At 36.9% G+C, this 11,476-nt stretch overlaps 1 protein-coding gene across 1 annotated transcript in view; it reads right to left on the reverse strand.

Annotated features, from left to right (window-relative positions):
* LOC104869957 (hyaluronidase-4) overlaps positions 1–11,476 on the reverse strand; it is a 24,923-nt gene that overhangs the window by 8,510 nt on the left and 4,937 nt on the right. The window contains exon 2 of the mRNA XM_010635362.2: positions 6,118–7,119. Coding sequence (XP_010633664.1) covers positions 6,118–7,071 — 954 coding nt within the window. The 5' untranslated portion in view covers positions 7,072–7,119. The remainder of the gene's footprint in view (positions 1–6,117; positions 7,120–11,476) is intronic.

Below are 11,476 nucleotides of genomic sequence, written 5' to 3' on the forward strand. Positions count from 1 at the left end.
GAAAAAAATAGATGAGCTCAAGACTGTGATAGAAGCCATGAAGACTCAGCATAAGAAAGACATGGAAACAATGAATGCCCAACAGAGGAAAGAAATGGAATCCATAAAACAGATTCAAACAGATATCCAGGAGATTAAAAACTCTATTGAAAGTGTACGAAACAGAATAAAAGATTGCGAAGATAGAATTTCAGATATAGAAGATAGGATAGTGACCGTGAAAAAAGAAAAAAGAGGTCTATTAAAAACAGTAAGGGATCATGAGAAATCAATCCAACAACTCCTAGACGATACAAAGAAAAATAACATAAGACTGATAGGAATTCATGAAAAAACAGGAGAAAACACAAATGATATAAAAAAGCTCTTCACAGAATTAATGACAGAAAACTTCCCAAACAGAAGGGAAGAATTAGACATACAGATAAGTGAGGCATATAGAACCCCAACCAGCCACGATCAAAAAAAATCTACACCTAGACATATAATAATCAAGATTCCAGAAATCCAACAGAAAAACAAAATACTACAAGCAGTAAGAGAAAAGAAACAAATCACATGCAAAGGGAAGCCCATTAGAATCACAGCAGACTTTTCAACACAAACCCTTAGGTCAAGGAGAGCCTGGAGTGAGGTATTCCAAGTCCTAAAAGAAAAGAATCTCCAACCTAGACTTTTGTATCCTGCAAAACTCTCTTTCAAAATAGATGGGGAAATAAAATACTTCCACGACAAAGAGCACCTGAGAAATTTCATGAACACCAAACCAGCACTGCAAGGAATTCTAAACAATATCCTAGAAAAGGACAACGAAATTCACAATAACATGAGGCCCAACAGACCAAATCAAATAGGCAAGGCAAGAAACTAAAAGGAGATGGGAGAAAAAGTAAAAAGAGTCAACAAATGGACAAAAACATGACAAGAATAAGTCAAAATATATCAGTTGTAACCATCAATGTTAATGGCCTCAATTCACCAATCAAGAGAAACAGATTGGCAGAATGGATTAAGAAGCAAAATCCAACAATATGTTGTATACAAGAAACACACCTAGTGCAAAAGGAAGTCCATAGACTGAAAGTGAAAGGATGGAAAACAATTCTCCATGCGTCAGGAGTCCAGAAAAAAGCAGGGGTAGCAATCTTATTCTCAGATAAAGTAAATTTCAAACCAAAACTCATTAAGAGAGACAAAGAAGGACACTACATCCTTGTAAAGGGAACAATTCAAGAGGAAGAGCTGACAATCATAAACATATATGCACCAAATATAAATGCCCCCAACTATATAAAACAAATATTAAGTAACATGAAAAACCAAATAAGCACTAATACAATTGTAGTGGGGGATTTAAATACCCCACTATCACAAATTGACAGATCTACTAGGCAGAAAATCAACAATGAAATAATAGAACTGAACCAAGCTTTGGAACACATGGACTTAATAGATGTTTATAGAGTATTCCACCCCCAAAAACCAGAATATACATTCTTTTCGGCTGCACATGGATCATTCTCCAAAATAGACCACATACTGGCTCACAAAACAGGTCTAAATAAATGCAAAAAAATTGAAGTCATCCCCTGTTTATTATCAGATCATAGTGCAATCAAACTAGACATCAATAGCACAAGAAACTATAGAAACTTCACAAGCACATGGAAACTGAACAACACTCTCCTAAACAATCAATGGATTACAGAGGAAATTAAAGAAGAAATTAGACAGTTTTTACAAATAAATGAGAATGCCAATACAACATACAGGAATCTTTGGGACACAATGAAAGCAGTTCTACGTGGAAAATTCATAACATTGAATGCCCACACTAGGAAAACAGAGCGGGCTCAAATAAACAACTTAACGATGAAACTTAGACTCCTAGAAAAACAAGAGCAAGAAAAACCCAAAGCTCGAACAAGAGAGGAAATTATAAAGATCCGAGCAGAAATCAATGCAATTGAAATTAAGAAAACGATACAAAAAATAAATGAAACAAAGAGCTGGTTTTTTGAAAGAATAAATAAAATTGACAAACCCTTAGCTAATCTTATCAAAAAAAGGAAAGAAAAGGCTCAGATCCATGCAATTAGGAATGAAAAAGGCGAAGTCACAACAGATCCGAAAGAAATCCAGAGGATCATGAACACCTACTTTGAGAACCTGTACTCTAATAAAATGGAAAACACAGAAGAAATGGACAGATTTCTAGATACTTATGAATTACCAAAGTTGAACGAAGAAGATAAAAACATTTTAAACACCCCAATCACAATCAGTGAAATTGAAAATGTAATTAAAAACTTACCAACAAAGAAAAGCCCAGGCCCTGATGGATTCACTGCTGAATTTTACAAGACATTTAGAGAAGAACTACTACCATTACTCTTCAAACTTTTCAATGAAATTGAAAGAGAAGCTATACTTCCAAATTCATTCCTGGAAGCAAGTATCACTCTGATTCCCAAACCAGAGAAAGATACAACCAAAAAGGAGAACTACAGACCAATCTCCTTAATGAATATAGATGCAAAAATCCTTAATAAGATACTAGCAAACAGAATACAGAGGATTATTAAGAAGATCATCCATCATGACCAAGTCGGATTTATTCCAGAGATGCAAGGGTGGTTCAACATACGAAAGTCAGTGAATGTAATACATTATATTAACAAAGTCAAGGACAAAAACCATATGATCCTCTCAATAGATGCAGAAAAAGCATTTGATAAAATTCAACACCCATTCATGATAAAAACCCTGCAAAAAATTGGAATAGATGGTCTATACCTCAATTTAATAAAGGCTATTTATGAAAAACCATCAGCCAACATCATATTGAATGGCCAAAAACTGAAAACCTTCATGTTAAAATCAGGAACAAGACAAGGATGCCCACTATCGCCACTTCTCTTCAATATAGTTCTGGAAACATTAGCCACAGCAATTAGACAAGAGAAAGAAATTAAAGCAATAAAGATAGGAAAGGAAGAAGTTAAACTATCATTATTTGCTGATGATATGATACTCTACATTGAAGATCCAAAAAACTCCACCAAAAAACTTCTAGACTTAATTGACAGATTCAGTAAAGTATCTGGATACAAGGTGAATACCCAAAAATCAATAGCCTTTCTATACACAAATAACAGACAGACAGAAAGAGAAATAAGGGAAAAAATTCCTTTTACAATAGCATCCAAAAAAATGAAGTATCTAGGAATCAATCTAACAAAAGAAACAAAAGATCTCTACACTGAAAACTACAGCACTCTGAAAAAAGAAATCGAAGAGGATATAAAAAAATGGAAAGATATCCCCTGCTCCTGGGTAGGAAGAATCAACATAGTGAAAATGGCCATACTACCGAAACTGCTATATACATTCAATGCAATGCCAATTGAAATTCCAACACTATATTTCACAGAACTAGAAAAAAGAATCCAAAAATTCATTTGGAACCACAAGAGACCTAGAATAGCAAAAGCCATTATAGGCAACAGTCACATGGCACCAGGTGTAACAATTCCCAATTTGAAACTATACTACAAAGCCACTGTGATAAAATCAGCATGGTACTGGCAAAGAAATAGGCCTGAGGATCAATGGAACAGACTGGAAGACACAAAAACAAATGCAGATGTACTCAGCTACCTCATCTTCGACAAAGGAGCTCACCATCCTCAGTGGAGGAAAGATAGCCTCTTTAATAAATGGTGTTGGAAAAACTGGATATCAACCTGTCACAGATTAAAATTAGACCCTTATCTTTCGCCATGCACTAAATTAAAATCCAAATGGATTAAAGATCTAAATATTAAAACAGAAACATTAAACTTGCTGGAAAGTAAGTTAGGCAGAACTCTGGAAGACATTGGTATAGGAAAAGACTTTATGAACAAATCCTCAGTAGCACGGGAACTAGCAGAAAGAATCAACAACTGGGATCTCATCTTACTAAAAAGCTTCTGTACTTCAAAAGAAACCATTAGCAGAACTAAGAGACAATCTACAATGTGGGAAAAAATTTTTACCAGCTGTACCTCAGACAAAGGACTATTATCAAGGATATATAAAGAACTCAAAACAATCAGTCCCCCCAAATATAAAGACCCGATCCAAAAATGGGCATCCGAAATGAACAGACATTTCTCATACAAAGAAGTGAAAGCAGCAAGAAAATATATGAAAAAATGTTCCACATCACTGGTCATTCGAGAGATGCAGATGAAAACAACACTGAGATTCCACCTCACCCCACAAAGAATGGCTGCTATCAAGAAATCACACAATAACAAATGTTGGCGGGGTTGTGGGGAGAAAGGAACCCTCCTCCATTGTTGGTGGGAGTGCAGACTAGTGCAACCACTATGGAAATCAATATGGAGATACCTCAAAGAGCTTGGACTGGAGGTTCCATTTGACCCAGCCATCCCTCTGTTGGGTATCTTTCCAAGAGAACTAAAAGAATCATATCACAGAGAAGTATGTGCACCCATGTTTATAGCGGCACAGTTTGTAATAGCTAAATCTTGGAAACAACCTATTTGCCCATCCGTTGGAAACTGGATAAAGAAGTTGTGGTTTTTCTATAAAATGGAATATTACTCAGCCATAAAGAGCGAGAGAATAGATTCATTCATAGGAAAATGGATACATATTGAAGATATACTCCTAAGTGAAATAAATAAGTCCCACATGTGTAAATACCAAATAGTTTCCCTGGTGTGAATATTCTGCAACAATGCATAAGATTCTAATAAGATTACTGACATTTAGAAATGGGAGGAAAGGAGCTAAAGGTGTAGGGAAGGTGTGATACGTAGGGGAAGAACAAAAAGGGAAAAGAAAAAAATGTGAGAGAATGAAAAGATGAAAATAAAGTGTTTGTAGATGGGGAGGGGAGGAGGGGGTGAAGGGAGGGCAGAGGTAAGGGGAAAAAAATGAGAATCAAGACTTGCCATGTAAAGGTACATGATCCCAACAATGAATGTAACTGTACTGTATCCCTAAATGTACCAATAAACTCAATAAAAAAAAAATTCGTAAAAGAAATGCCTGTATCAAATATATATATATATATAATGTTTGGCTTCCAGTAATATCTTAAAGCTTACTATGGCCCAAATACTGAACTCATCTTCAATCTTCTCAATATAGAAAGTTCATAAAAGATCATCTAAATCCAAAGGTTATGGTATCCACAAATTCTCCTAGAAGCTTCTGTTTAAGTACATGCAGCAGAAAAGGCAGAGAAAATCTAGCTGAAAGTTAACCTACTGTTTCTCTCATCTGTGTGCTTTGGCCACATAGATAATTTAAGTAAGAATAAACATAATAAAACTTCTATTTGTAAGTTTTTACATAAGCTTACGTTGTCAATTTTTCATTACTTGTGGTTGTAGAGGCAACAATAATCCAGATATCTATATGTCTATAGGCTCACCTGCTTTTTGCAGATTTGCAAATCCTTATCTTTTTTAAAATTGAAATTTTTAATGTGAGAAAAAAGCAGATAAGTATATTATCGTTGTTATATCTTAAGTATACAGGGGTTAAATTTTCAGTATATTTACACTTCCTTGTTATACCTCCCTTCTATCTTTTATCAAAGTTATATATTTAAAAGAAAACACAAAAGGAAGCTCTCTTTGATATGGTGAGGCCAGAGTAGGAATCTCTTTCATTCTATTTCTACAAGTCTGAGAAAACTACTCCTGTTTAAAATATTCTCCCTGATTTTCTAACTATTCAGTACAAACTATTCTAGTGAACTTCTATAATAACTAATGGGCTAATCACAAGAAAATACACACAAAGTTAGGGGACAGGAAGTGTAGTAGTTTCTTGAATCACACTTTAACCCCTTACTACCTTATTACATTTCTTAAAAGAATTATAATAGATGAGATAATAAAAATTCAATTTGCAGGAATGAAGAGTCTACATGGATTCACAGTCAAGGAGGAATTATGTTCTAACATATTATTATAACAGGAATTACATTCCAACGGAATCCAATATTCTTCAAAGAGCATAACTAATAAAGAAATGCCTTTTTTAAAGATAAGAGAGAATCCCCCACACACCATTGGGCAAGAGGCTTCTTACCTGAGAAAGAAAAAATAAAGGATCATCTCTGTACCCTAGCCTTGTGTAGACAAACACAGGCAGAGCATGCTCATGAGATGTCATAGCAGAGATCCTCATAGATTCATGCAGCCGAAATTTTGAGAAGTGCAGAACTTTTTCACTGTCTCTGAAAGATTTCTTGATACTAATAGAAGGGTATAAAGCAGCACTACTATTCCAGAGCCAAGAGAGTTCATTATTCTTCAAAACTGCCTCTTCTGGGCATGAACCTGTATAGTTAGGGTCATTCATATTGTAATTGTGGCAGTCAGGATATAAATAATAACCCCAAAGGCCCTTAGGTCGCTTTTTAATACCCAATTTGATGGTTTTCATCATGAATTTTTTTGCACTTTCTTCGAAGTTTGCTTTGGCTAAATATTCAATATCAGTAGCTTTTACATTCTGTTGCCTATCAGAAATCAACTCTTTTGACTTCTGTCGGTAAACATCTTTTGCATTCCAGTTCCGAGCCCACTGTGGACGCCAATATTCCCAGTCTATGATAGCAAGTCCACTGAAATCTTTAGCTGGTATGTAATAGTCAATGTCTTGGCCAGCTTTTTTGAGATGTGCTTTTAAGCTCATATTTTGAGGGATACCCCCATTAATGGGGACCCCCTGTGATGTATACCAAGGATAATATCCCAATCTGTTGGGATAAAATATAGTGACATTTTGCCCACTGGCCTTGATCACTGTACTTCCAGTCACCTGAAAGATCTGCAGATTCATTCTTATATTATATCTCTTCAGACATTGATCTGTTGGAGTATTCCACGCAGCTATAAAAGGTTTCCTTTGATACATTGGAAGTTGGGCAGGTTTTAGAGAACAGACAGAATTCAGATTAAGAAATGCGATCAGCCATGATGTAAGATGTATTGATTGAATAATACAAATCTTGAATTGTCCTTCTGGTAATAGTTTCATGATAAGAAAAACTTATGTTGTCCTTTGTTTTAATATATTCCAGAAGACCTGTGGAGAGATTTAGGATTAATGATTATTTTTAATAAAATGATTTAAATATTGGATAGATATTATATACTTACATTTTGAAAGGACATTTTAGTGCTTTTCAATCCTCAGTACCACAAATAAATAAATAAGTACATTTTATTTTAAAGTCTTAAAATGATCTGTAAGTTGGGATACAAAAGCAAATATGGTGTCCAGGCTTTGATTCAGAAACAAGCAATGTAATTCAATAAACATTCATGGAGAACCAGACCCTGTGTCAAGAACCAAAAAATGAGTAAGATATAACCCTTACCTTCAAGGATCTTATAATAAAAAAAATGTGAAAAAATATTCACCATCAACTTGCAAAGCTCAGGAGTCCCAGGTATTGTGCATATGTGCTTTATAAATAGTACCTCATTTAATCTTCTAATAACTGTGTGAGGCTTATAATTACATTTCTATTTTACAAGTAAAGGTATGGAGTCTTGAGAATAAGAGGCTAGAGTGGTGTCCCATTACTTAAAGCATAAGGCAATGTAGACTTTGAATAGTTACAACATGTGCAGAATAGTTTATTAAAGCAATTGTCTATTCTCAAAAATATGAAATAACTAGGAAGAGAACATGCTGAGTGGCAAGAAATACTGTAGAGAAGGTATGACACTCAAGGTGAGCTGAATTTATTGGTTGGAGTTTAGATGGTGAGAGAGGGAGAAGGTAAGTATTTTGTCATTTCTTTTTTACTCATGTTTGTAAAAACAACTACAAAATAATCATTTTTTAACACGCTCATCAGAGGGTTCAAAGGCAAAAAAACTTTGCACTCTTCTGAAAAATGAAAATGCACTACAATTACGCCTAGCACAGTGATACTAAGATCTGCAACAGACATTTGTCCTTTTACTAATGCCTGGAATGTTGAGTTGCTTCCTATGGAGTGAATTCTATACTGTAAGTATGTAGGTAGGAGGCAATGCCTATAACTCACTAAGTAATCCAACACGTGCAAATGCTTTCCCAGCCTTCCTTGCAGATTGGGTGCCAATATGGACTTTGGCCAAGCCAATTAGATGCATTCTACTCTAAACTTTGAAATAGGATCTTGGGATTCAAAGAAGCTGAGAAGTGGCATTGCTAATGGTGACAGAAATTCCAATGTCCCAGGGCAATTGGATCTGGGAACATCAGAACCTGATGTCCACAGTGCTACTGTTAAGTGGCAACACTGACATTGTGGGACAGCAATTTTCAGGTCAAGTAAGCTAAGTTCTATTTTGGTTGGTTACAACTGGGAACTCCATTTGATGGGGGTTCTTTCCATGGAACTTGTAGCCTATGAGCATTTCCTCTAGCAAAGCCCCAGCATCTGTATTGCTTGTTGTAGTAATTTTCATTTTTAGCCACCAGCTAACCCCTATTGTATTTCTCAGACCTAGGACACTGAAGTGAACAAAAGTCCTACATAAGCAATATATGAAACTATGCATAGAAATTAAAGAAGTACTAAGTAAATGGATATACTAACATATCAGTTTTTAAAAGCTATAGAGGTACACACTTTCACTTGTTGAATAAATGTCTATATTCCTGTACAACCCAAAGATCAGTAAGATTATCCTTCTTGGCAGAATGAAGTATAACAAACAGAAGGTCTACACTATGGTTTCAAGAAAACAGTGTTTTTTTGTTTTTTTGGGGGGGTTGGTTGTTTTTTGTTTTCTCTGTGTGTGTGTTTTTTTTCCTGGTACTGGGTATTGAACTCCGGTCCTTGCATTTGCAAGGCAGGTGATGGAACCACTGAGCTAAATCTCTGGTCCAAGAAAACAGTGTTTTCAATGGAATCTAATTTTATGAGTATAAAAAGATTTCTGGTGCTCAAAACTGTCCTATATATTTGCTATTTTATTGTATTCTGCCTCAGAATAGGGAAAATGGGTTTGCATATGAGTTCAACACTGAGAGGCTCTTTGAACTTAGATTCTTCTGTGAAAAGACTATATATGAGTACAAAAAATAAGTTTCTACCCAAATTTGCTGCTTCTGCTCTTGTTTTTATTTAAAATGTGACTTTTTACTCCCCCCCACCACCACTTCACTGCCGTAGGGCATTCTCATACGTTTATTACAAATTTGTCAATTGATTCTTTTCCTATATTTCCTGGTAATGGAAGGTATATGTTACCATGGCAGGTGGCAGGCATGACTCTTGATGAAATACGCAGATACACAGTGAATATGAAATATGCAGATACACAATAACTAAGTAAAATTCTGTGCTGTGCCATCTGTGTGCTGAATGCCTCATTTCCAGTGGACTCTCCATTACTCTCCTAAATAAGCCAGGATTTGACACCTCCTCAACACTCTCTTCAGTGCCCCACTCTTACCACGCTATCTACCTATGTGCTTCCCTTGTCCTCCCTTATTCACCAGGGAGCCCCTTGCGGTCTGCTCTTCAAAAGGTGCTCTTTATATCAGAATTCCTCTACTCTCTTTTCCTCAGTACACCCATGTCATCAAATTCCCACCCTGTGCTCTGTTACATCTGAACAACTGTTGTAGCACAGAAAATTTCCTGAGTCTCCTTATCTAACCGTGGGTCACCAACAGAAATTTGCCTTTGCCTTCCCGCTTCTGCTCTCATAATCTTCCCAGGGAGGTTTTCTCCTTTTAAACAAATCTCTGATTGACAGAACTGAGTAAGCATTGGCAAGACCTGGAGTGAGGAATTTAACCTGAACTTGATACATCATGAGTCAGCTTTCGGTCACCATGATAAAATACCTGAGAAAAACAATTAAAAGAGAGAAAGACTTCTTTGGACTCATAATTTCAGGACTTCAGTCCATGGTGAGCTAGCTCCATTGCTTTGGGCTTGAGGAGAAGCAGAAGGGCATGAGAGTGGAAAGTTCTCACTGCATGGCAATAGAGGCATAGGAACTAGTAAGGGCTATGGACACAATATACCCTGCCAGGTTACATCCCCAGTGACCTACTTCTTCCAACTTGGCCCAGCTCTTAGAGTTTCCACCACATCCCCATAGTGCCATCAGATGAAGTCCAAACTTTCAACACATGAGCTTTGGGGGCCATTTAATAGTCATGCTACAGTCAAGAGAAAAAGAAGTCTGGTTGCTGCTCAAGCTGGCAGCAGATCTTAGTATCATCCACATGATGCTGGTTTTAGGCACATGCAGAATGCAAGAGCTGTGGAATCAGGAAGGCTTCCAACAAGATATCAGAAGGCCTAAGAGGCCAGGCAGTGTGCCACTGAGAGGCAGTGTGTGAAGCTGTGAATGTGAAGCCAAAGGTGGAGAGCCTAGAAGTTTGGAGAAGCCAGGAACATGAACTTTCAGAGGATACCTGCAAAGAAGGAGCAGAGCCAGTACCAGAGAGAAGCCATGGTAGCTACAACCACCAGAAGTGCCACAAAGGCAGAGCCACCAAAGCCCTTTGTAGTTCGCAACTTGCCACAAATTTCTAAGGATGCTGGAAGTGGAACTGTGGATTTAATGTTTGCTCTACTGGATTTTGGTCTTGCTTTGTTCCAATTCTTTGCTACCCTCCTGTTTGTAAACTTTGTAATGAAATGTTTATTTTGTGTCACTGAATTTTGGAAGTGTTTCACTGTCTTTTGTCCAGGAGCTTGCAGCTAAGAATTTGCCTTAAAGCTCAGAGGAGACTTTGAACTTGGACTTTTTAGTAATGCTGAAACTGTTAGGACTTTGGCAATTCCTGAAGATGGACTGAATGGCTTTTTGTGTAAAGGGAAATACATGATTCTTCAGGGGATAGGGGGAAAATGTGGTTTTGGTCTGGATATTCCCCCCTAAAGCCTCATGTGGCTTTTCACAGGTGGCTGAATCTAGAGTGTGTGATGCTGGGACTAAGGGTGTGATTACTAAACCAGTACACTGATTGGTTTGGCACTGCCCTAATCCCAGTTGTCTGGGTAATATAAAGGGGGCAGAAAGATGCTGTTAAGTTTCCTTTGTTGCTTTTGCTGTCTTCTGCTTCCATTAACTGTTGCCCCTCTCCTGTCCCGCTCTGCCTTGGAGCCAGCCCATTATGGACTGAAATCTCTACAGACTGTGAGCTAAGTAAACCTTTCCCCCTTTAACTTTGGTTGTTGGATATTTTGTCTCAGCAATGAGAAAAGTAACTAAGACACCTAGGCAGTGAGGGGACCTCTGGGTTTAAAAACCTACTGGACTAAACTCCCCTCTGTGGCTAAAAAAGCAGCTGCCTAAATCAATTTGCTTCAGTTTTCTCTGCTGATGTGTAGTTTTTCCAGTTTTTTCCTGGTCTTATTGAGCCCCATCTCAACAACTTTTAAAAACATATATGTGTGTGTATATATATATATATATAT

This window comes from Fukomys damarensis, unplaced genomic scaffold (genome assembly GCF_012274545.1).
Source record: "Fukomys damarensis isolate Sample0158 unplaced genomic scaffold, DMR_v1.0_HiC HiC_scaffold_4, whole genome shotgun sequence".
Classification (NCBI taxonomy): domain Eukaryota; kingdom Metazoa; phylum Chordata; class Mammalia; order Rodentia; family Bathyergidae; genus Fukomys; species Fukomys damarensis.